The 26,592-nt window shown below is 44.3% G+C and overlaps 1 protein-coding gene across 2 annotated transcripts in view; it reads right to left on the bottom strand.

Moving 5' to 3' along the window:
* Nucleotides 1-555: 555 nt before the first annotated feature.
* TYRO3 (TYRO3 protein tyrosine kinase) overlaps nt 556-26,592 on the bottom strand; it is a 41,642-nt gene continuing 15,605 nt past the window's right edge. For both annotated transcript variants that reach the window (XM_041460029.1, XM_041460028.1), the window contains 14 exons: nt 24,904-25,019; nt 21,943-22,120; nt 21,338-21,480; nt 19,929-20,073; nt 15,674-15,803; nt 14,740-14,840; nt 13,693-13,788; nt 11,884-11,964; nt 10,136-10,228; nt 9,301-9,422; nt 8,884-8,993; nt 7,306-7,465; nt 5,830-5,966; nt 556-3,006 (listed from right to left, as the gene is read on the bottom strand). In XM_041460029.1, the coding sequence (XP_041315963.1) occupies nt 2,631-3,006; nt 5,830-5,966; nt 7,306-7,465; nt 8,884-8,993; nt 9,301-9,422; nt 10,136-10,228; nt 11,884-11,964; nt 13,693-13,788; nt 14,740-14,840; nt 15,674-15,803; nt 19,929-20,073; nt 21,338-21,480; nt 21,943-22,120; nt 24,904-25,019 (1,988 nt within the window). In that variant the 3' untranslated portion in view covers nt 556-2,630. The remainder of the gene's footprint in view (nt 3,007-5,829; nt 5,967-7,305; nt 7,466-8,883; nt 8,994-9,300; nt 9,423-10,135; nt 10,229-11,883; nt 11,965-13,692; nt 13,789-14,739; nt 14,841-15,673; nt 15,804-19,928; nt 20,074-21,337; nt 21,481-21,942; nt 22,121-24,903; nt 25,020-26,592) is intronic.

Genomic DNA, 26,592 nt, shown 5'->3' on the forward strand with positions numbered 1-26,592 from the left:
CAGCATGCTGTTTGCTTGTGAAGAATAAAAGCGCGAGGTACGCCTTTTCTTCTCTGCAAGTTGGAAATCCAGGGGCTCTTTTATGTTGTGCTTGGAACATTTGAGTCAGGAGCTGAATTCTACCCACCTCCTCCAAAGCTCTTTTCCACTGAGAGCACTGCCAGTAGCTGGATGGGCGCACGTGACAATTTTCAGGGAGGAACTGACGCACAGGTCTTGCATTCCTGGGTGGGAAGCACCATGTCCCAGTAAGGGCTTTTCCCCAGGCTCCTGCAAAGTGGTGGCCACAGAGCCTCTCTTTGTGGAACCACTGGCCCCTGCCCATCAGATTTTGGCCTTCACAATCTCCAAATTGCGAATCTCTTCATAATACCCTGCAGGCTGGAGCAATGCAGGGTAACTGTCACCTGGGCAGGCCAAACATGTTCTGCCCCCAAGAAGTAGCTCAGCCATGCTTGGTGAAGGAAGAAAGACGACTTTCAGCTGAGGCTGACTATGACCCCTCACAGTTAGTGAGCATCATCACACATTCTGCCGCAGTTAAGAGGCTGGGACTCAAACACAGTACAGGTTTTATTATTAAAAAATGCATAAAAACTAAAGACATGCTTCCCAGAGTTAGAGTCTATATGTACATCTGCACTTCCCAGGCAGCTGCAGGGAGCATAGCCTTCTGCCCTCACTGCAAAAGTGCACTGCACAGGTTTTTTTGTGACCCTTTGTTAGGTGTTATCTTCTCACCTTCATTTACAGCATTCCAGCTAAGTGAAGAGAAAACCCTGTACTGCCTGGAGTGTAAGATGGTAGAATTTGTATCTGTGACTGAGAAACCATACTGAATTTCTGGAGACACCTCTGGGACATCTCTGTTCAGTAGGAAACTTAACAGAAAGGACCCATGCTCAAGTCCCAGGCTGAAATTCCCCTTCCCTAGGAAGAGTTCTAATAAGGCCTGAAGCTTGACCTGAATTTTATATTTAGACCCCGACCTTACAATAAGCAAATACTGGGTATCGAAGGGTGGAGTGTTCTGATACCAAGTCTGCAATCTCATTTGACTTTTTGGTCCCACCTTTGCCAACTCAGTAAATGCTGACATTTGTGGTATTAGTTTGAGGAAGTGCAATGTGGAATCCTAAGAAATACTGCCAAGTTTTTCAGCGCAGTGAAAATAAAAGAAATTAAGATCTAGCAAATATTTAGGATAAGTAGAGTAAGATGTAACTGCACTTCCTTGCTGGGAATCACTGCACAAAACAAATGCTGATTTACAGTAAAATATTAAATTATTAAAAACCACACAAGCACTTGCAGTTACAGTGAGTCAGACATGCTGATTGGAAAACAAAACAAAACCCAAAGAGCAAACCCATTAATTTTGCCCTGTCTGGAAGGCTGTAGTGATACTACTCCATGTTTTATGTGACTTTTACAGCATGCCAGAAAGCCTCCTAAATAGGAAGGCCAGTGGTTCTCAAGCTTTTTCATCATGAGGCCTCTCTCTTCAGAAAGAAATCTTCCAGTTGATCCCTCCCCTCAACACACATCTTCCTGAAATTGATTTCACATGTCACTGTAGCAGCTACAGTTCTTCATTATTTGAAGAAGACATAGGACTAATAAAGAGAATGACTGAAAGAATCCAACTTTGAAGCAAATACTGAATCCTGCTCCTGCTGAAACTGAGCAAGTCTGTCATTCTTTATCTCAGTCTTCTTCCTCTCCTGGAGGGCAGCACTTAGCATTAATTAACACTGTTTCCCCATACTGCTGTAAAGTCCTCTCTACACTGCTTCCTTTCCATTCCTTTGAAGTTGGATTCTGCCCTCACACAAGCCAGCTGCTCTCCCTCCCTTTGCATTTTAATGTCAGCTGCAAGTCTAGTCAGGCCTGAACTGGCATCAAACAGAAGAAAAAGAAAGACATAAAAAAAGGTACATGGGGAGAAGAGGAATGCTGGATTTTCATTTTTTTTTTCTAATTTCTTTGCTCACCAAAATGTCTGAAACTCTTAAAAGAGCTCTGGACTGAGGAAGCGGCAAATGTCACTGCAAGAAATGAGCCAGATGTTCAAATTCAGTGCTGGGTAGGAGCAGATCCGCTGATCAGTTTGAGAACCACTGAGGTAGGCAACAAGTCTAGGCAGTACTGCTGAGTGAACACGAGGGGAATTTTGCCCTCTGGTCCTGAATGACAATATAAATACCCACTAGAGTTTTCAGGGGTACCAGTCCCAAAGTCACGCAGCCAGGATTGAAGACAACATCTACACAAGAGCAAGCACTGACTGAACAGAAGGTGTACTCAGCTCTGCTCCAGCACTCAGTGAGAAGAAGCAGAGCACAGACTCTGACTGCTGCCTTAGCTCTGAACTCCTTTCAGCAGGATGTGGTCAACCTGTAACCCTACTGCCTCCCTCCCCAAATCCGAGGGGTTGTTGGGGCTGCAGTCCTTCCAAGCTATTTGCCACTGCAGCCCACACGGGTGGTGAAAGCTACAGAAGCTGCCCAAGAGCCCTGGCCAGTGCTGCTCAAAGCCATTCCAGATCCGGCATCAGAGCCCCAGGAGACACAGCACCACGCTGCACACATCCAGTCCCAGGGAAGCAGAGTGTCACTGCTATGTACAGGCTAGCAACTCTTCTCTCCTTCTGTCTCTAGCTCATACAGAAGGCTTTTGTTCTCCCCTTCTTGTCCATCTGAATGCCTTTCACCCTCAGCATCATCTCCAAGGCACAAGGGGCTCATAATATAGCGATAGTCACTTGTGACAGCAGCAGCTGCCCCAGCAACAGTCTCTTCAGCATCCATATTTCCAAAGGAGGCGTGCAGGACAGGGTCACTTGCAGACGCCTCTTTGTCCTTCCCAATGTTGACATAGAGAGGATCTTGACTGGAAGAGAGTGTGGACATCCTCCCGCGAATCATTTCCAGCTGAGACCGGAGCACTCCAAAGCTGGGCCGTAGCTTGGGCTCAGGATGCCAACATCTGCACATGAGATCATAGCTGCAAAACACAGGGAGACAAGAGCACTGAGAAGTGGAACAGCCATGCCCTGCACCTCTGAACAGGGGCTCTGGGCAGTGAAGCTTAAAAAACAAAGACAGTTCCCCCAAAACCTGTCAGCTTTGGCCTTGCACAGGTGACACAGCAGGGATGGCCATTATGGATCTAATTTCTTGTTTCTTCCCATTTTCAAGGGCATTCTCCCTTTGATCAAAAATGTTATTTAGATGGCATCAAAAACCCAAAAGCCCTGTCAAAGTATGCTGAATTTCCTGGTAAAGCCCTAGTTCCACAGTCTCTAGGGAGCTAGAATAGGATTTTGAGTGTGACATCACCTAGTATTAGCTTCTGAATTTATTCACAAATAGCACCCTCACAAACCTCTGCCACAGCTGAAGCCATTCCTCCAAATTCTAGTTCAAGAGCAGATAAATCACAGGAAGAAAACAAAGATCAAACTGTGGGAGGTGCATGTTATTTCCAGAGCATCCTTTCTTTCATGCCATGTTAACTCAGCTCCCAGAGTAACAGAAGTGTGCTGCTGTTGCTGCTGACAGGTTGTCAACAGGACTGGAAAAAGGCACGCTGGGTTTGTTTAGAGGGCTGTTAAAGAATGGGCAACAGCTTCAGTGCTGGAAGAGGGATGCTGAAATGGCCTTTCAACTACAAAGGTGCCACCCCGGTGCAGAAGACACATTTAGGGCCATTAGCAGGTGCCATCCTACAGCCTTCCTCCTGCGGTCAAGCGCCAGCTAGCTCAGCTCTGGCTGCCCCAGAGCCAGCACGAGGAGACAATCACTGGCTCTGCTGGCCCGTGCTTGGGCAAAGGAAGAGGAGCCCTGCTGCCCTGCGTTCGCAGCTCAGTGTCTGCGCTGGCCGCCCTCCCGCCGGCCAGGCCCGCGGCCGGAGCGCTGCGCTGGAGCACGGCCAGAGCCATTGTCCTGCTCCTCTTTGTGCATCACCCACAAGACTGGCAGCTGCATTCCTATGGTGTTATTGTTGCCAGTTTTGCAGGGAACAGGAACAAAGCACAGTGCTGGCACTGAAAAGCACTGCATACAAATGAACCTCAGTTGAACTTGTAAATGGAAAAAAATCTGATATGGCCTTTACTGGGAAATAAAGCATTTCATGATGGGTTTTATTTTACTTTTTGTATTCCTTGTGATCAGATTTACAAGACTGTTTCTGATCTCACACTACTTTTAGAAGAAAGCTTCTATGGTTCAGTTGTCTTAATCCTCATTTACATCCCTCACAGTAGAAATAATTATAAATGCTGCAGATAAAACAGAAACTTCTAATTCTGTGCAACCAAATTAAATACTTGCTTTTTACCTTTGCTGTCCATTGAATAATCCACTCGAAGGAAAATGGAGAGTAATCCATTTGAAGGGCCCAAAGGTCCCTTTGGCTCAGTACCCTGTGCCTGACAGAGTCCAGTAGCAACATTTGGGGAAAGCATGTAAGCTGAGGGTGAGCATGTAGTGAGATCTTTCTGGTATATTCTCTCAGGTCTCAATAACCTGTAGCTCAAGCACCTCACAAAACAATGGTTGTACCTTTTCAAAAGTTTTTGACGGATTTTTCTCCAGTGCCTATCTAGTAGGTTTTTGAGTCTCTTCTCTACCTTCTGCATCTCTAACATCTTACAGCCATAAGCTCCACAACTTGGAACCAAAGCTCCTCAGAGCAGTCAAGATGCAGACATGTAATTAATTTAAGCAGTGATATAACTGTTTTCATTTATACTCAGTAAAAGTTACAATGAACTGCTGAGAAGATAAAAGTATTCAGATTTAGTAACATGAGTACAGATTATTCCCTATGTAGGAAAAAAGGAAAAGGAGAAAGCAACCACATTAAATAATCCACCATCAGAGCAGGAGGGAAGAGGGATGAAAGAGCTCTTAGACCACTAAAATTTGTGCTTATAGTTATATTTTGCTTTGGGCACAACACACAGAAAACAGAGCCTTGCTTGGGCCCTCAGTGAAATTATTTCTTCTTATCCAGGCAAGGCAAGTTTTACCTTGGGATAAGTTATGGCGCCACTCCCTGGGGGATCCCAGCCCCATGTGAGGAGATCTCCAACCACCACTCATAGAAGAAGAGTTCCTGAGCAAACATTTCCTGTGACCTGTTGGCCAAGAGTGATCCCTTGGCAGCAGGATTAAGGCAGGAGCACAGGCTGCAGCATGGACTATCTAGGTCCTTCCTGTAAGCCTGAAAATGTCTGCAAGCAGAATCTTCCAAGATTGTCCTGGATTTGTTCCTAGACACAATTTAAGGTGGGACACTGATCTACACAACCTTAGTTTGTCCCATCTGTTCTCTTCTCTTTCAGCCTGCTGTTTCTGAGAGGAGTAGTAGATCAAAATTTGAAAACTGGGCCAAGCTTTGAAAGACACATGCAGGCCACTGCCTCTGCAATCCAGTTTCCTTGTAGTCTTGCTAGACTGCCTCTCTATTCAGCCTTCAGGGTGCACCATGGAACTCATCCCTTTGCTCAGATGCTGGCCTGAGAAGGCAGGGTTCAGTGATTCTGGAAACACAATTAGTTTCCTCAAAGCCAAGAGCTGCTGATGTTGACCCTGTTGAAACCATTGAGCCAAGTTAGCTGCTTGTGTAGTTACCACAGGTTCCTGGGAGCTCTGCCAGCAAAGAATATCTAGTAGCTAACCCAGGGACTTTCTAGTGAATGGCTCTGTGTACGGGAAAGTGGAGAGATTCAGATCAGCATCCCAGCCAGCTGCCTCTGTTTCCTTCCAGCGAGCCAAATTTCTCAAAAAAATCATGTCAGCAGGGTGAGGAAGTACTCACACATCTTCCAGGCACTCCGGGGGCTGCTTCAGCCTGTTCCCACTGATGAGGTAGTTGTAGATTTCTGCGTTCTCAATGCCAGCATAAGGGGTTTGCCCTCGGGTCACAATCTCCCACATGGTCACCCCAAACGCCCACTGAAAGAGAACAGCACACAGAAGGAGTGAACAGACCGTTCCCTGCTCGCTGGGCTTGGTTTCAGTACGCTCAGACTGTGCTGGGTAATGTCATCTGAGCAGCAGCGATGCAAGGACTATCCAAACTCTAGCTAGAAAACAGAAATGACCCACCAGATGCTGCTGGTGCTGGCACATCATCTTAGGAGACAGCTGAAGGCCCTGTCCAGCCCTTTCCTGCAGTGGAGCAGGGGAAGATTTGGGAGCTACTCCTGTCTTCCACCTGCAGACCTTTCCTACTTATGCTCTTTAAGGTATGTGGTATCAATTTTTTGGTTCTCAGCTGAAGAAGATTTTGGTTTGGGGCTCACAAATCAGATTTTAATTCACTTAACCGGATTCTGGGTTTCTAGTAATGTACAGGCACAAGTGAAGGCAGAATTTAGCCAATCGGCAGGGCAAGGAACAAACACAACACGTATGGCTCACATTCATTTCTGCTCTACGCTGCACAGCCATACTTGTACTTTTCAACTAAACTGCAAGGTGTGTGAGGTGCAAAAAATTATTATTTTTATAAGCAAACCCCTGTCCAATGTTTGTTGTAAACTGGCTGAACTAGTGATCACCAATCATTAAACGCTGTCTTCAGTGGACGCAGCAATGGCTGGGCAACACAGCAGCCCCATTACAGGGCACTCTTGGTTATCTCTTCAAGGACATTGTGACAGGGATAGCTGGAAAGGCAAGACCACAGGACTGAAGGACAAAACTGGTATGAAAATAGATCAAAAGGCAGGAAGGAAGAGGGAAGATGGTATCAGAAAAAAAAATCCCAAAAGGAAAATAAGTAACAATTTCAGATGAATGGGTTTAGCCTTGCTCCCCAGGGGCAAAGGTATGGGGAGTGTCTAAGCACTGATGTATTCAGATCTATGGAGTTCCACCAATGCCTTCTGCAGCACAGAGCACCTTTGCTGCATGGTACTTGTATGTAAGTGTTTGGGTCACATGCATTTCAAATGTCACCTTCAAACTCTCAGGCAGAAGAGAAAGGAAAAAGAATGAGAGAGAAGAAACTGCATAAAGAGAGGAAAAGGAAGAGGAGAAGGGGAAAGATGAAGAAGAGGAAGGGGATAAACACTGAAAAATATAGGACAAAAGGACAACAAGAAGAAAAGGGTTGATGTCTTCTGCCATTAACCACTGTCATATCTTTTTAGCCTTGAGTTCTAACATGATCCCTCAAACGCAAGGTAAACTCCCTTTCCTATCACCAGGGCCTTTTCCCACGCTCAGTGGGATTCCTCCACTCCAGCAGGAATACAAGTGGTCCCCAATGTACCGGAGCAAACCTCACCACATCGCTGTGTGTTGTGTACAGATTATCTGCCAGACTTTCCAGAGCCAGCCACTTCACTGGCAGCTTGGAGGCACAGCCCTGGCGGTAGTAGTCTCCACTGTAGATTTTCTTAGAAAGTCCAAAGTCTGCAACACTCACGTTCATGTTCTCATCCAACCTATGAGAAAGTTTTCACAGTTGAGGAAAGGGAAGCATTTATTGGCTGACTCAGGCAAAAAACAAAAAAAAAAAGTATATAGCTCACCAAATATTACACAAAAGGAGAATGATTTCATCTACTTGGTGACCAATGTGAAATAGCTTAGCGGTATCAAACTAGTTCCTTCAGACTAACAGGGAACTAATCATGACTAAGGAAGTAAGGAAGTGGCTAGGCTCAGATGGTCTAGACTCTTACACAAAGCAAACTCAGACACTTTTGTTTCCAAGATTATCATAGGACATCTGCAGTGCTCACTGCTATCACCAAGGCCTGCACTCCATATTGGAAATCAAAAAAATCATAGGGTGATTGCCTAGACTGCCTGTAAAAACTGCTTGAACTGCTAGATCTGCAACATCTCTCCAGGCCTGATTAGTCGTCTGAATTGCTCTGTCACCCACTTAAACCTACACATGTTGGCAGACACTCCAAGTAAAGGCCACAAACACTTCATGCTCCCAGGCCACATAAAGAACTCACTGCTTCCCCCAGAAGATGTGCTGAAATAGGCATTCAGCTTCCTCTGGAGGATGTCTACGAAAATAGAAAATCACTATGGGTTTCTCATAAATGCCAAAGCAGGCTAACCCATCATTTTTCATCATAACTATCAAGCTCCTTGACTGTACATCTGGACACTGAAATGCCTTTGGAAATCTGTGTCTCATTGTGGATTTTATTGGTTGTTGTGGTTTTGGTCAGAGTTCTGCTGTCACAATGAGCTGTTCCTTACTCCATTCTCAGGGAAGAAGCAGAGTGGAAAGGATAAAAAAAGGACTTTTCTTTCTTTCAAAGCAGTCAAGGTAGTTTGGTGTCAAGAACAGTGAAGTGGGATCACACAGTGTGTTCACCATGCAGATATTTTTAGAGGCATTCTCCACAAGCTTTCAAGGAAACTACAATTCTTATATTGTGATAATCAAGACCTCAAAATAGATACTAGAAATACAGACTTCATGATACAATGGAAGTTCTTTTCTCCTAACACAGCCAAACCCATTCCCTCCTGCTGGTTACTTTATATTGTGGAACAAATAGCCTATGCTGACACACAACCACTGGAGTGGCTAATTACAAACACGTATTGTAATGAACTCTATGAAACTCTATCTGCAAACCAATGGTAGAAAAGTTCATTATAAAAAGGGTCTGTTTGAAAGATCAGTGGAACTTTAGGAGCTGCTCCCTGCTCCCAGCAGCACCACCACACACCCCACCACAATGACCATGACTCCCCTATGTCTATTGTCACTTAATGCAAGGATCAGCATTCTTAGACAGGATCTCTCACACTTCTGTCATGCAAAAGGTTTTTCATCCCTCCCTCACCCACTCTGGTCTTTCTTTTCTCTAAAAACTCATGAATCACTTACATGCAGTTCCGAGCTGCAAGGTCCCTGTGTATGAAATTTTTTGAGCTCAAGTACTCCATCCCGCTGGCAATGTCAATCATGAACTTGAGCAGTGTCTGAACAGGCAAGTTCTGTAAGAAATAACAGTTTAGCTTCTATTCCCAGAGGTTTTCAAGCACATATGACAAAACTGCAAGGTTTGCTGCCACTTTACAGAGCAGGGATGGGGAATACAGGGAGGGGATGGGATGGAATGGAGGAGCTGGTCCCCAGCATGCATGGAATGAAATACTTTAAGACCACATCTCAGAACTTCCTCTGGTATTAAAATCCAATCACCTGCCAGTGCCTTTGGGAGACCAATCCTGAGCTGCTCCAAATATATTCTCTGAAAATCCCTAACCTCCCAGAAGGAATTCTACATTAAGACAGACTTACAAATGGGTTTTCCCCAATCCTTGACATCAGCAGAAAAGCATGGAGGTCTCCATGCTTCATGAAGGGCAGGATCACCATGGGAATTGGGAGACGGCCCTTGGGACGGCTTCGTAGACTGACTCCTGGTGGGGACACACAGACAAAAGGGGTGTTAGCAAACAGATTATTCCCAGGAGCAATCTTACAGGCTGCTGCACCTTCCTCTGACAGATCTGGAGGAAAATGTGAAGTTTTGGTAGGTAGATTTCATGCTCCAAGCTTCTATGACTTTATGCCAGGTGGTAAGATGCCTCTAACCCTGTTTGCTTCAGAGGCTGTACTAAGAGCCTAGTGCCTCAGCTGTTCTTGCAGGACCAACTATAAATGCTTCCAGGATCACTCCAGACCAGACAGCCCCAACCCCAGGCTTTGCAGAGCAATCTCCCCATTCTGGAAAATACCTGCATTCCAAAGTGTCCACCCACGAATATCTTGCTTCTTACTCAGTATTTTGGAAAGGCACAATCTTCCTCCTATTTATAGCCTACCTGCCCACCTGTTCACACTTCACAGCAGTTCAGACACGTCTCAGCCAGCCAAAGTCTCCCTGGTGCATTTGCAAGAACCAAAGCACCAGCTTAAATAGGAGATGGCTGTTCCTGATGTGTGAGGGCAGGTGTGGGGAGCATTACACACACTCCAACGCCCTGGGGCCCGGGAAGGAGCAGTGCTGACCTGTGCAGGACTCCAGGCAGCACAGAGGAGGCTGCACCAGCACTGCTGGGGAGAGTGAGGCTGTGTGGGATGATGCCGGAACAGGAGGTGCTCTGTGGCACGAGCAGCAGTGCTGTCTTACCGATCAGTTTGGTGACGTGAGGGTGGTCAAACTCCTTCATGCAGGCAGCCTCCCGCAGGAACTCCTCAATGTCAGTTGAGGTGAAGATGTCCGCTGCAAAAAACGACTGTAAGTTTTCTTTCTTTGTAGGTGCCCCCAAAGGGCTTTACAAATAATGATTGTCAAAAGCTTGTTCTTTGTGGCACAGCACATCTTCTCAGACCTACAGCTAGATAAGCCATTTTACAACACAGCGGAGCCTGACACTCTCTCCTGGGATGGGCAGCAGTAAGCACATATCAGGGACGTCTGGTAAACTGGTTCTTGACAGAGTAAAGAACCACTGGTTAGCAGCTCTTTTCTGAGTAAGAACTTTCCTTGGAAGCTGTGCAAACTGTGTGGGAGTTAAAGATGTAAGAATTAATTAGGTAAAAGAACCTAAGCTACAAATGTCAGGGAGAGGAGATGTCATGCAAATGAAAGAAAATGCTGAGACTGAGGAGATGGCCCAGAGCCTGTGACTGGCACAAGAGGGCCCAATTCATCTCTGACAAGGAAGCCATGAAAGATAAATGCTTTTATGTCTCTTAGCATGACTGAGTCTCATAAGGTGCTAGAGCTAAGATTTCTTAAATAACCACACTACTGGACAGCTTGGACCAAATTCCGCAGTGATATATATCAGCAAAATTCTGGAGTAAATTATTTCTCATTGCTATGACTCCAGATTTATGGAAATACATCAATATAATCAATAAGTATCCCAGTCGACTACTCCCACCACTGCTGCTGCTGAATTTAGCAAGAGTCCTCCAGTCCTGCTGCAAGATCAGACTCAGACCTGTAGGGGAGTGTTCACATTATCTACTTTAGGCAAGTAATTTCAATATAATTCAGAAGACAAAAGGAGATTCCTTTTTTACAGTCAATGAAGAAAGGAAGGCGCCTCTGGAGGCTGACAGATTGTTCCTCAGTTAGATGCCTGAAGGGAGACATTCTGACTACACAAAAGCTTGCAAGCTGATTAGAATTATTGTTGAAACTGGATAAAATGATACAAGTTACACTAGAATGGTACTAAGTGTATTTAGTACAAGCTGTTATTCTGTGACAGCAAACTGAGCTCCAGAGATAAGTGAGTTTGACTGCTTTCAGTCAGTCACAGTTAATTTTTGCCTTTCAGGCAAAAGGGATCAAATAACGTAGGTTAACATATATAAACACATTATATGTGCACATTTCCTTTGATTTATACCTATCTCTTAATTTATTTTCTTGTTACAGACTTCTGCCTGTTAGTTGCCCTTGTTATGTACACTCACCAAATGGCAAATCAGAAGGGAGCTGGACTGCTCAGTCAAATGTGCTGACTGAAATGAGTTAGCTTGTCACTGCATTCAGCCAGACACTGCTCTTTTTATTCCAGGCTATGTGCTTGCAGGAATACTGTTCTTTCACTGCTGAATTATTAGGGCAGAGCAGACCTGTCTGAACTGTCTGTGCTACATGATGTAGTGGTTTTGGTTGCATTCACCACATGCTACATGCTGTAAAAGCAACTAGGGGGTATAGGTCCTTTTCTGAAGAGCTTGCACTACAAAAAGACTGACACGAAAGGGATGGAGACAACATGGGTAGAGTGGCTGAGTAGGAAGCTCAGAGAGAAATAAAGAACACCAGGGGATAATTGCTGAGAATAGGACAGACAACATTTAATCTTTCCAAGCTCTCTTTTCTTGAGTAATTCAGGTAGCCCGGCTGCCACATACCTTTCAGCATCTTCACTGCCACTTTCTGGAAAGAGCCGTCATCTAGCTTGAGTAGTGCCTCTCGAACTGACCCAAACTCTCCTGTAAAATTATCAGAGTAGACAGTGAGGGAACAGCTTCTTGTGAAGAAAGTATGATTCACAGCAGGTTCACTTCAGGGGTCACTGGCAAAGAAGCTGAGCACCCATAAGAAATGCTCAATTTTTCATTCTGCAGTTCCAGGCAGCAGCTTTCAGCACAAGTGTGTCTAGAAAAGATATCACTACCAGCAGACAGAGCTCACTATGCTGGCAGTCCAGAAGGCAAAAGAAAATGAGAAGGGGAAAAAAGCAATTCCTGACCAGATACATGATGCAGAGACAGAGTTTAAGCTGGGCAGACATTTCTGGGGAGGCCATATCACGAGGGATGAGTCTGAGTAAGGTTCTGTTCAGAGAGGAGGCTCTTTGCTGGAGTAACAAGTGGATGGTTTGGCTGAGGAAGCCCTTAGTATTGACAGCCACCAGTGATAGTGATAGTGCCAGGGCTCAACCATTTGAGACACAATCTGCCTTATCTCTCAAAACTCAGAGAATTACTTCTGTGAATCACAGCTGACCAGAGAAAACACAGAGTATCTATTTGTGTGTGAGTGATATGTTGATTCACAGAAGGCAGCATTTTGCCCTGGCGAGTTCTCTAAGTGAGTTAAGGGGAAATGCAACAGGCCAAAACGTCTTTCAAATATTTAGACTAAAGAGGCCTTATACCACAGCCTAACAGCCTCTTTGCATTAGATCTGGCTCTAGATTTGCTCTCCCTAATTTTGTAACTGCTTATCCCACCCACAATGCATTAGTATGAGGAGCTCTGATACTGAAAAGAAGGAAGCAAAATATGGCACTCAGGACACCTACCCCAGAAGCATTATCTTCACACTGGCTTTTCACCAGTGTCCTTCACTACTCTATGGCATGTGCTTACTTCACAAAAATCATGAGCAGTGGATCTGACGACAAATCAGGAAAATGGGAAGGAAAAAGGTATTTTGTGCTGCTCCCATACTATGGAGCTGTTGCTCAGCTGTAGAGTCAGCAGAGCCCAAGATAATGCTGTTATGTCATCTTATAACATGTAACCTGGGCTTGTGGCAGTGGGGCTGACAAGACAGACCAGGTCCTGCCAGCCGGCATCCCCACACCAAGGCCGTGCCCTGGGGCCCCTCTGCAGCCAATTTCAGTTTACCTATCATGGGAGCAGCCCAAAAGGGTTGAAGTAGGATCTCAGAAACTGGCCAGGAGCTAACACTCACAAACAGATGACACAGCTGTTAAATAACTTAGCATTGTTAAGCCCTCTGAGACCACTTCTGCAGGAAGGTCATCTTCCTGCTCTGAAAGAAACACATTTGTTCTAGGAGGGATGGAGTGGAAGAATGCTCCCTGTGGGAAAGGGTCAAAAAAACCCTGCAATAAAACAGTCTTATAAAGAAAAAGAAAAAGGTAATGTTTAATTGAATATTCCTTTGTTTAAATACCTGCAAGAAATTCACACTCCAGTGAATTAACTAACACTGCTTTGGAAAGCTGAGCATAGGCTGCAGCTCATGATTGTGTGGAGCCATATTATAGGAATGGCTTAGCCAATATCCTCTTAGTTATGCTAAACCCCTGAAATGTTTTATCCCAGCGGAAGGGATAGTTCCATTTAAATTTCCATCTACAAGCTGGAGAGAAAACAGGCTGCTTGTAATTACTTCTTCCTATCTAACAGTTAAAATAACACAAGTGGGATTTTCAATGTAAAGCCTTGTTCAGTTTTGGTTCTTACCCTTGCCCAACATTCTTCCCAAGGTGAACTGCTGTTCCTGGATTAAGACATCTTTTAGTTTTGTCTTCAGTTCATCACTGATCCCTACACTCTCCACTGGGGAAAAAAAAACCAAAAAACAACAACAAAACAAATGAAGCACCAAATAAGGAATATTTAAATATTCTGTCACAACATCAAGAGTCACCTGTTCTAATCTCCATCTCCAATCTGACTCCCACACTGTAACCAGGAAAACCTGAAAAGGGCAGAATTCCCTTCCATGTCCTCTAGCCTCACCACAGACAAGTGGCCAGTAACTTTCAACCATCAGAAAAAGTACTTACAGTACTTAAAGGCAGAGGATGTGATAATACCATCCTTAAACACTCCAAGCACAACAGGAATACAGAAATAATGTAAAGAATGCTGAGAAGATAAAATCCAATCTGAAGGGCCACTGACAGACACTGGTTCATGCAGCTTAATTTAAGCTGATGGAGCTGCACCATTTTAATGACTGACTGGAGCATCATCTACCCCAGCTACGCAGTGCTGCCACAGAGAGCCGTGCCCTTCCTGAACCAGGAGACAGAAATGGATCACCTTAGTGGATCATCTGACCATTCCTGGGACTCAATCTCCTCTTTGATAAGTTACTAATTCCTGGCTTTCCAAGACTGATTAATTGGTTCATGCTTGTAGCACAGCTCAGCATACTGAGTTTAAAAAGTCCTGCTAATATTGTTCAGCCATATTTATCTCACCACTGGATTATCTTCCAGTCAAAGGAGTCCTTGTAGAGTGAAACTGGGGCAAGGGAGTGGTGAATTTATGTCTTGCATTAATATACATAATGACTGTAGCTGTAATTAGCAAGGGCTATGTAATTGGTACGGAAACAGCCATTCTGGCCTTTCACCTCTGCAATTCACAGTGTCTAAGCCTCACTGTAAATTAATCCCATGTTTTTGATCAAGGAACATCAGTTTCAGTGAAAACAGAGAGAGCATTGTAAATGCATGAACACAGCTTCCCAGGCAGAATCACTCAGGTCATTTTACTTACATGTTGCTTCAATGAGCTCTGGACCCTCCCTGTTGAAAGATCTGGCAGCTCTGAAATGGACTGCTGGATCCCCTCTGCCCACCACACTGCCAAAGGCATGGCTAGAAGGCAGAAAAGACACACAGGACCATGATTACACGGGCCATTCACTTCTAAAAGGGTGTGCTGAACAGTAAGGATTATTTCTCGCCCCATGCCATATAAATTCTGCAGACTGTTTTGTTAAAGAGGGTGTATCTGTAGAGGAGGAACAATGGGTTTATGCTGCTTTGCTGATGCACCTACAGCCTTCCAAAACAGGCAACTCACTCCTCCCAAGTGCCCAGGAGAAGCTGCAAGATGGGGCAGGTTGCAGGAGTCACAGGAACCAGAGATGATGCTGTGACAGGGAGGTCAGGAAGACTGGAAAGAACGAGAACCTTGTTTGCAGTAGGGAGCAAACTACAGCCAAGTGTCAGAGGTGATGGAAAGGAAACTTTACTGGGGATCCAGAGGGGTCTGGGCAGTCAGGAAGTTACAATCAGCTGATAGACTGAAAACCAGCATGGGATAAGGGCTTAGATCATAAGAATACAGACATTTCATCTGTGGATCTTTTCTCTTTGAATCTCTTAAGCAGCAGTGCTAAGAATTATCTTGATGGAGTTTATATTTGTATAGTCTCATAAGGCCTTGCTATTAACACAACATTTTTTCTGCTGTATTTTTGGTTCTGTCATTTTGAAGAAAAGGCAGGCACACCAAAACTATAGAAAAAACCCAATAAGAACAAACCCCCCAAAAAAATCCCAACAAAAAAACAACCAACACAGTTACCCAAAGAAACTGCCAAAAATACTCCATCCACGCTTTTTTGAAAAATAATTGAGTCAGAAACCACAATATAAGAGAAAGCAGAGATCTTTCTAACCAGCACAAGGAGAAACTCCCTTACCCAAACCGAGTTTCCTTTCTTCTTTTTCGAAGGAGAATAAGAGCCAGGGCAACAGCTGTGACCAGAGCTGTGAGAATGCCCAATGCCACAGGAACCCAGGAGGTCCCATAAGGAGGTTGTCTCTGGCCACCTAGATGATGAAGAAAACACCACTCAGGAAACAGAAGACTGCTAATGTTAAACAGACCAATGTCTCCTTTAGTTTTTAAATGGGAAAGGCATGCTGCTGGACCTGGTGGATCTCTGTGTACTGGAATTTGGCATAAACAGGTACTCAGCCAATCATCAGGAAATCATCTAGCTCTTTCTCACAGCAAAGGTAGAGCAGAAGCATCTAGTTGTCAGAAACTATTGTTTTTGAGCCTTAAGAATGTAACAGGTGCTGCACCAGATTATATTATTTCACATGACCTCATGATCTGGGGCACTTCAAAGTGGAGCCTCAGGACAAGAAGGTTCCTTAGTATGATCTTTCTGTGTGTGGGTTTCACCCTGTCCTGTTTGAGACAGACCAGAACCTTGACCAGGTTGCACAGCACTACCTGAACGTCAGCCAGGCAACATTTTGAAAGACAACAAAGAGAAGGACAATTGTCTCATGGCAATATGGTTAAAAATATTTACATTTTTCCTCTAACCTTTCCCATAAAGAGAAACACCCTGAGGGACTTGGTATTAGCTGTAACTCTACAATGTTGTCTGGTTGGTTGCAACTTCTCAATGTCTCTCCCCAAAGAAAAGAATATTTTCTCCCAGGATATGTATACTTTTGACTACAAAAGGTCTACGGAAGAAATGGAGACGCTGCCAAGCTGAGCAAGCTGCCGGGCAAGGAAGATAAGCAATACAGTTCTGAATAAAAAGAATATTATGTATGCCTGGCAAAAAATGATAAATTAATCCAACTCCCTGAGAGACTTCTTCTCCAAATACAATTACTAAAGATTAAATGTGAATTTGAATGGGTTTATTAAAATCTAGGATAGCCCTCATATCTCCAAATTGTTTAAGAGCTAACAAGAAAAGGTACCAGGTCCCTTAGCACCTCCTTCATCTTCATGCTCACTTGCTCGCCCTCAGCAGCTGATTGCCCTTTACCTGATGGGAGGGAAGAATCATCTTTGATGATGTAAGTAATCCTGATATAAGTCATATCAGTATAAATAAATCTGTTCTTAAAAGAGATGTTAGGTTCATGGGCTAGAATTTGGATGGATCTCTGCATAGATGTGTATGAAAAATAGTCAGACAACCCTTGCTGGCAGAGTCTTGTCAGGCACGAGGCTTCTGAGGCTTGATTAACAGCTACATTGAGGAGCCTTATGACCCAGGTTTTTAAAGAAGTAGTATTAGTCTAATAAACAGGTAGAGCTTAAGGACGCAGAATTGTGGACAAAGGAGGAAACAGACTAGTACTTCTCCACTTGAAGCAAATTATCAGATCCTCAGTACTTATTTTCCAGCATCTTATCTTCTTCAGTGACTCACATTTTCTTTTACCACCCAGAAGGCTTTACAGGCTCTGGGGCTTATGATACTCCCTCTTGCTGCAATTTGCAACCCAGCCTTCAAGGCTGTTTATGAGGAGGGAGAGATCAGAAACAGAAGCTGCCTTTCTCAAATAAAATAGAGGTAACTCCAACCCTCTCCACAATTCCCAAGCCAATCACTAAGTCTGATTCTGCCTAACAATCAGGTAGAAACAGCTAACAACACTGATGAAAAAGGTCCTCTCTGGTAGTTAACAATAAGGCTTCCTTCTCCCTGTGGTGAGACAAACCTCTCTTGGCTTATTTTTCTAATCTCTGTGTGGTGAGAGAGCAGGGATTTAGGTTAACTTCTGGGGAGCCCCTCCAGAAGGAGTATGGATGAAAACAAAACTAAACTAAATTATTCTCCCTGTTTCTAAACTGCTGGGAATCAGAAGCCCACCTTACAGTTTATAGCAAATGTGTCAGAAATGTAAATGAATGTTGAAATTCACTTTTCTCCTGCTCTGCCCCACACATCCTTGCTTCCCACTCGTGTCATTGAGCTTGAGAGGAGGCTGCAGCCCACAAGTTGCCTCTCCTCTCCCATCTCCTGCAACCCCTTTTTCAACCAGAACATGCCTTAAGACTGCAAAAGGCAGAGAGAAGACAGTATTATTAGAAGAGTTTAGAAGAGTATTTAGGAGCCCTTGGATGATGAACCCTTTTATTTCACAGAAAGTTTATATCTCAAAGGCAAGAGTCTTCTCCTCCCTACAACAGTGAAGATTACAGATAGGAAACAGCTATTAAACCACTCTGTTCCTCGCTCTGCAATGAAAAAAAGAGGCTTCTTCCGAGAAAGTTTCTGAAAATATTAAAACAATCTTTGTTAATAGCACACCAGATCTCTGCATAAGTAGGGTGGAGCTCCCACTAGGTTTGCTGTGATGACAAATTCAACTTAAAGTTTATACGAGCTTAGTCATCCTTACTGCCGCACTGGGAGCTGGGCAGAAACCACCCCTGGCATTTCTCACATACAGCAACCAGTGCCAGTTTGCTATTTTAGGAGAGGAAGCGACTTATGTTTTCTACCAGGCCTGAAACAAAACTGCAGTCTTTCTGCAGCTCTGCTGCTTAAGGCTTGTCAGTATTTCCACAGTGAACTTTTACTTCCAGCCTATTATGCTTGTGAAGAAATACATGTGCTTCCAGACAGCATTTGGCCAAAACAAGCACCACGCCTGATGCTACTTTTTTTTGAAGTGGTTTGTAAATAAAAACAATCAAGCAACAACATATAGTACTTTCAGGATTATCTCATTCTAGCTCCATGCAAAATGCAAACCCTAAACAGTCCCTGGGGCTTCTTGCCAGTGATGGCCATTTTCCAAAGGGAACTCCTGGCTCTTTCAGATACTTTTGTCTGTATTTGGGTGCCACAGAGAATAACCCATCAAAAAGTAGAGGGAAAAAAATAATGGTGCCAATGACCAACCTCAGTAGGTTCAGCTCTGAACCTTCACACCCCTTCAATCTCTTTTAAATAATTTGAGGACTTTGGTCCCACAGTGACTGTGTGTTCACACTTGACCTTCAGTGCTGACTTTATCACGGGAACTGGGCTGACAAAGGACCTCAGTAATGTGCATGCTAAAACCAGCATTAAATGCACGACTGCAAGTAAGGATACAGTTCTCTGCTGGTTGCTCTGCCCATATCCCCACTTCCTGCTTGCTTGGGAACTCCTCTATAGAGTGCCCCTGCCATCCCTCACTGTAGAGGGATCAGGAGAGCTCAATGTCCATGTAATTCCTCAGAGACATGTGGAGTGGGAAGATAGCAGCAGCAGGTGGGTCAGCATCAGAAATTAGAGATTTAGTTGTGATTTAACTGGAGAACTAGAGATGAGTGTCCTGCCATGGGCCACTTGGAAACAAAACCTCAGGAGACTGTGGCATTTTTGTACAGTCACGCCTCACTGACTTCTTATCACCAAACCTGTTTTTATTTGGAAGTCTTCCTCTTAGTTATATTACAGTTTCCTTCACAAGCAAGAGCATTTTCCCTTCTCCCTTCTACCCATCTCCCCATATAAAATCCTGCCCTGCTTCATAGCCTGCCTCCCATTCCCACTCACTGTGAAATACAAGCAGCAAGGAGATCACCCCAGGTGAGCCCAACTGCCCTTCAGCACTAGGAGTGCACTCCACATGTGCATGTTCTTTGCTCCCAACAAACCCTTCCACATGGTCCAGATTGCAAGGTACAGCATCTGTACCATCATCTTCCTCTTCTACCAGTAGCTCAGCTTTTCCATGAAGACAGCTAAACTGGTTTAATATAAATACATTCAGTAAAACCATTATGAACGCCCATGTGGCCACAGTTTAAATCAGGCTTCACTAAAACTAGTCAGAAATGGCATAAAATTAAATCAAAGAAGACAACCTGTATTAGAGGAGTTTTCTGTCACATTTACTTGTGTAAATCAGTGCAAACCTTCATTTGCATATTTTCTGTTGTGTCTGCCCTTCTGCTCTGCACTAAGCACAGTAAAATCCTGTTCTAAGAAGACACAGTAGAGGCCAGAAGCTGTTTTGTTTATACCAGCTCTTTAAAGATTATTGAATTTCTAGTCTCCTTGATGAAGTGTGCTGTTGTATAAGCCCATGTGTCTCAGAAAGTAATAAGCACTGAAAGAAAAAGACTCAGAAAAAGCAGCAGTCTCAGTATTTCTGACTTTTTTCCCCAAGTGAAGGGAGAAAATAGTGGACACTTACCCATAACCTCCTGGGCTTCAAGCAGGAAGAGGTCACTCCAGGGCCCACACCCTGCAGAGTTCAGCACACACACCCTGATAATCAGGTCTTTGAGAGGATTCCACATGGTGAGATTGGCTTTTGTGTCCTGCACGATCATCTCCCCCTGAGTGCAAATGACAACGAACTGTGAGCTGTCTTGAAAGGCATCCAATGTGAAACTTCACCTTTAAACCAAAACAGTACCAAACATGGTACTTCACTGGCACTATAACAAGGGCTGGGAATTGTGACTACTTGGTCCTTATTGCCTGAGATTTGGGCTGCTGTCTTGGATTCCTCTCCCTAAAAATTGCTAGTAGTTTCCCAAGGAATAAGGGAGATAGAAGGTTTAATAATTTCTTCCTTTGAGGTCCTCCCATGCACGTTGCTATAGAAATAAGGGTTTCTCCTGCTATTAAAAGATATACCTCCTTCTTGTGGTTTACTGTAAGGCATCTGGTGGTTTTAATCCAGGGGAGAAATCTGTTTGTCTGTTTTAACACGCTGACCAAATCCTGAATGGCTTCTGAATTTCAGCCCAAATTTTCACTTATGATAGCAAGGTCAACATATTTTCAGCATTTTTACAGACCTTATTCATACAGCAAAATCATGAATATTTGGCTGCCACCACTGACACAGAGTAAATTCAACGAGAACTCAAAATACCATAACTGAAAGTCAGTGATGCTGACCTGGTGTGAAATGGGTCATACAAAATAGGAAATAATTCTTTTTTCCCCTCTAGCTGTCTACTATTACAGGCTTGCTCTTCATTAATAAGCACTGGGTAAACACTTATTAGGAAGTTAGAAACCATAAGAAATGCTGTGAACTTCAAAGGCTGATAGATACCTGGGAAAGGTCCATGCCAAAGAACAAATGAAAGGCCTTCTACCCTCCCTAAGTACTGTAAATAAAGCTAAAGAATCCACAACCTTCTTTCTGTGATTTACAGCACAACTCATTCACTTGTTAAATACACCTTTGCTGCTAGGATTTGGAAAGCCAAGGCCCAGTCACAGGAGGCAGAAAGCCCACATCCTGTACTGTCTGAGCTGGACAGCCCAGAAAGAGACAGAGAGAGACAAAGTGGATTCTCTCTATGTTGTCCTGCTTGTGCAAGGAATGGCAGAGAACTGGTCTGTCTGCAGATGAACATTCAAGTGAAGGAATTTTGAATATGCCAGGAAGGAGGAAATAGTCCTACATCTTGAAGTCAAATACTGAGGCATTCCCTAAAGTCAGAATACATCTATTTACACAAAAGCGATGTCAGCAATCCATACCAATCCTGGTATGGATGAGGGACCTTAATGCCTAGAAAATTTAGTACAAACCTTCTGTAATTCTGTGTTCAATGGCTCAGTACCTTCTCAATCTGTTACCTGAGTTGCATTATCCTGAATCCATTCCAGTCTGTATCCCAGGACATTTTCTTGCAGCACATCTGGAGCCACACCTTCCCACTCCAAAATTAGATCAGGATCTCTTTGAATAACATGGATGTTTTGAGGGGTGCTGTTTGGAGCTGAAAGCAGAGAACAAAACACCATCATTTGTGCAGGAAAATAAGGCACTATCCACAGTGAAAATGGCAGTTTCACCCTCTTTCCTGAGATCATCCAGAAAGGAGAGGGTGTGAGGGAAGAGAACAACTTCTGCAAACCACGAGCACTCTGTGTGTGGTTTCAAGTGGAGAAGACAGGTGAGCACCTCTCATTTCTCTCAAGATCCCACGAATGTCACAGAGCTAATGGGACCAGCATGCAGAAGCCCCGTGGCTGGGTAAACCCCTGTATCACACATCATTGCTGCTAACCACATTTGGCTGTGCATTATTGTTTTGCTCTAGGAGACCCTCAGAGTGGATGAGCAATCTAACAGCATAATGCTTCCCACACTGCAGAAGCAGCAAGGAGCTAATGACATTTATAATTGTCTCTTTTTCAGGTTCAGAACTGCTGTCCTGTTCTTGTCTGCTGTTTCTTACCAAGCTCCAGGGTCTGGAAATAAACCCTGTCAGTGAAAGGGGAGCTGCCCATCTCATTGCTGCACTGCACACGGACGCTGTAGTTGGTGGAATGCTTCAGGCCTTGCACAGTGTAGGAGAAGGGTGGCACTGGGGTGACTTCAGTGGACACCTCCTGGCCATCTGGTGACTCAGCTACCTGTGCCAACAGTGAAACGAGATGACTGTTACCATAAGCAAAATGACTAACATGTCCACATGGATAAAAATTCATTTAATTGTCAGTTTAGGAATGTGTAAGAATAGACATAGCACCAGTGGTGCTTAAAATACTGAAATGGGAGTTGTCAAACTAAGAATCATGAAGTGACATCACTTGGGCAGTACAGAAATTTTCCACCAGATGAAAAATTTTCTTCCCTATGTTACAATTTCTATAGTTGATTATTATTCCTTTAAAGAAAACTAAATGTGCTTGTCACTTTGAGTGGTAGCAGCCAGCTTCTGAGGCTTGTTTAAATCTGGGCAATGAAAACCAGCAGAGCAACTTGCCTGTTGCCTACTGTCACCTTTTGCCAAACTCTTTTTTCCAGATGTTTGTATATTTTCAATTTTGTAGTGGATGAGAGGTATGGTAGACATAGGTGACTTGGTTCAACTAACTTGTTTCAAATTAAACTGGAAAGAAACTTCTTTACACTCCTGCATCCCTTCTTTTTCTTGTTTCCAAATCTGAGCTTTAGAGCAGCAAGAATGTTAATTTAAATCTGATATCACTGTGTGCTTTTAATGCACAGACACAGTGAATGTTGCTACTTTTGTACTAACAATAGCAGAAATCACTGCATAACTCCCAGGCTCAGACTTTCTCTTCAAGTGCATACAAAATAGCAACGCAGAGAGTAAAAGCAAGATGTACTGACAAAAGCAAAAAAGTCATATGGACTTTATGTATTTTATATGGCAGCCTTTCTTCCTTTCTCACTGCCTTTCTGCTCACTCTCACATACACTTTTGGCACACTGGTTTATTTGACTGGTAGAAAGGAAGAATCTCAAATTTCCTGAGTAGAAAAGCATATTGTTGTCATTATCACTGTCGTCCACAGCACGGAAAAAACAAGACAACTATTTTGTTAAACCCTGTCTGCTGGATGATGTATTTCTGTTCAACACTCCCAAGAGCTCGTGCATCTGCCCCTTTCACACCCTGGAACTTGGCTTCTGTTAGCAGTCAGAAAACACTGCCATTCCCTGCCCTGTCCCCAGAATCTGCTTGTCAGAACACAGTGCTCCTGGGGCACCCGCTGCCATGCCCAAGTGCCAGAACAGCACAGCAAACTCCCAATCCCCCTTCTCTTTCTGGGAGACTCCCAGCAGAAGTGCAATCACAAAGAGGCAGGAACATGTGTATTTTCACATGGAAATGTAGGTCAATGCCTCACACAGAATCTCTCAATGTGGGAGTCAGAGGAAGCACAGTTTTCTGACAGTGCAGGGTCATTGCCAAGTTATCCCGCTCCCAGACTCAAATGCAGGAACTCCGTCCTCCCCAAACAGAACAGAAAAGTCTTAGAAAAGGGGTGAGAGACTGCTGAGTTGACAGAAACTGGGCTGCTCTGATCCAGCCTCTTTTCCACATGTCCCATCCCCCACCCCTGCCCCTGCCAAAAATGAGAGGGAGAACTTAAACCCCAGAATGATTAGCATTGCAGCGTGCAAGCCAGAGAGAATAGGCCGTTCCAGCTCGAGATAACTGGCATTGTAAAACAGAGGAAGAAAAGTATTTTCAACTGCAAAAAAGAGCAGAAGCAGCAACAAAACCCACAAACCAGGGCCAGCTGCATTCAGGAGTTCTTTCTGCCAGTGAGCTGAAACTAAATTATGATTTCCTTTACTTCTGAAATATAATAAACAGCAGAGCATGAAACCTCTGGTTTCTCCCCAAATAAAAAGAGGACTACAAGTAAATTAGTTAGACTGCTTCCAGCATACCTTAAGTTTATAATCCTCCTCTGCATAGTTGGTAACACTGCACAGAAATTCCACTCCAGCTCATAATGCTGTTGTAATCAGGTAGGGAAAGCACAGGGGCCTGGCAAATAAATCCACGGGGAATGTGCCTGGTTGTGTTTGCACAGCCTGCTTTGGGTATCACCATTTATTTTCGCACTGGGTTACCTGCTCTTTGATCTGATTCTACAGCTAAGTATGCAATGATAGAAACTAACTCTGCCTGAGGTTGGACACATACCATTGTTCTCAGGAAATTCAAGAAGCAGACCAGCTTTTCACAGATGTGGACTACTCTGGACCTAGCAGAGCTACAGAATAGTATCAAGTGTGATTTTCTGGGAAGAACTGGTCTTTGACAATAGAAAACCAATCAAGATTTAGAGACAGGACTTAAATTTGCTCTGAAACATGCAAATAGGTCTTATCTTGTATCAAAAAGCCCAATCTGCCTCTTGCCTCCATCATTCCTACCTTTCCTTTGCAAGCTCCTCGTCCCTTGGATTCATTGGTATGTCTGAATTCCTGCCCTTCTTCTGGCATCCCACAGCACAGGCCTGATTTGGTGTGGGACTCACAGGCACCTGCCCTGCTACAAGCTACCATGGGCCACTGCTCCATGCAGGAAGGGTGAGCACAGCTCACCCAGGGCACTTCCCACAGAGTGCTGCGTGCTTCATGTGTGCTGCAGTGTAATAACCTGTATGGAGTAGCTGCCACAAAGCAACTGATAACCAGCTGGCCTGGAGAACGTGGCCAGTCTTTAACACTTAACTTCTGAGCATGAAGTTCATGACCTGCTCTTTGGCACCTATGAGTTGCCTCCTGTTAAGTTCTTATGTTTTAAGGCTGTGAAGTAAGAATTGGAACACTGCTAAAAAGTTGGGAGAGCAAACAATAGCCCAGGAAATGTGGCTTAAGTAAGTCCTATTATTTATGCAGGACAGGGCACAACCCAGAGAGGCCATACCTGAAGAGTGCAAGAATGGAGAGGTGCACGGCCATCAAATCCTGGCACCCAGACCACGCTGGCATTGCTGCTGGTGACTTGGCTTACAGTTACATTGAGAGGTGGGAGAGGCATGGCTAGAAAGGAAACAAAGAGACCTTTCAGTGTACACAGAACTGAGCAGGTATTCACGTGGAAATGGAAGAGGCTTGAGGCTAAAAATTACACAATGAAATCACTAACAGAAATGTGGTAAAATATCACATCTTTAGAGAGTGTCCCAGACTTGTTGTGAATGAAACTATTAATTTAACATTGGACAAGCTATTGTCAGCCATTCACCATTGTCCATCAATGCACACAGGCAGTGGTTGATCTCTTTGATAGCAATGCCAGTGTGTGATGTTTACACCTTTGCTACTCAGCTCTCTTTCCTTCCCCCTCCATTGCAGGGCATGACTCAGCCCTGCACACAGCTGCCTGTGGACCCACATTGTGAACTAAATCAGGGCTTTAAAATCCCACCTCGGGTTCTCAGTCCAGCCTTCGACACCAGCTCTGCCAGCACTGGGTGGAGGGTGGCTTGCTGTAGTGACCTGAATACCCTGGAGCTGGATTTGCTGTAGACCGCTTTGTGCTTCCTCCAGGTGCCCACTGCAAACTCCCACTGAAACACCCTGGGACAGAGCCTGGACTGAAAACTGCCTCCTCAGGCTTGGGATGAATAAACTACATTTTACAGAGGGGAAATTCAAGCCAAAAGGAGTGCCTGTCACACTGCCACACATGGTTGATACCACTACACAAATTAAGGGCAGAGCCAGGAACAAAATCAGGATTCCAAGACTGGACAGTTAATCAGATGCTCATGCTTCCTACCACCACAGAACAGCATCAAATTGCTTGGCTTCCTTTTAGGATCTTTGATGTTTCCCTTTGACTTCTCCTTTCCTCTCACTGTAATTCTGCATAGTTAATTCCTATCCTTCTGGTCACCATCTCTTTTTCACCTCTGAGTTTTCATTCTGGCACTTCACTCCTGACAAAATTAGCAGCTTCATGAATACTAACTTCTCCCGTGACCTTTCTCTCATTTTAAAAAATTGCACGCTGATGCTTGTAATAGTTTCCCTGCAGCACCTCAACAAATTGTACCCTCAGGAGTCCTCTTTCAGAAACCCATCCTCAGGACAAGGCTCTGCCTGCAGATTGAATTTTCCATGCCTCCTGAGTTGTATCCCTCAGAAAGCAGCAACAGAAAAGTAATTGCAAGCCAGGATTTCTCCAGCTGCATCTTCTACCCTGCCAGAGCACCTTTGTGTTTCACCGCACCAAGGACAACCACAATAGTCCTGCCTTCAGCATATCCACAGGGCCATCTTGCAAGAGAAATGCAGAGCCCAAACACTCGGTCTCTGCAGAGGGCCTGGAGGAGACAAATAGATGGTGACACAGATTAACCCTATAAAGCCTTTGTTAATTGGTTAACCAGTTACCAGGACCCGGGCAGGGCCTGGCACCTAGATAAGGACAGGGAGTGTGGGTAGGGGGTGGGGCAGGAGACCAAGGGTCTGGGATGGAAGCTGGTCAATGAGTTATTAGTTAACTTAAGACTTTCCTGCATCTTTGTTTCATTCTCTTTTGATGTTTTGCGTTCAGGTCTATAAGCTCTTTAAGGGGAAAAAATCCTGCTGTTACTGCTTACTGGGT

The sequence above is a fragment of the Pyrgilauda ruficollis genome, unplaced genomic scaffold, assembly GCF_017590135.1.
Source record: "Pyrgilauda ruficollis isolate IOZ18807 unplaced genomic scaffold, ASM1759013v1 scaffold14, whole genome shotgun sequence".
Classification (NCBI taxonomy): Eukaryota; Metazoa; Chordata; class Aves; order Passeriformes; family Passeridae; genus Pyrgilauda; species Pyrgilauda ruficollis.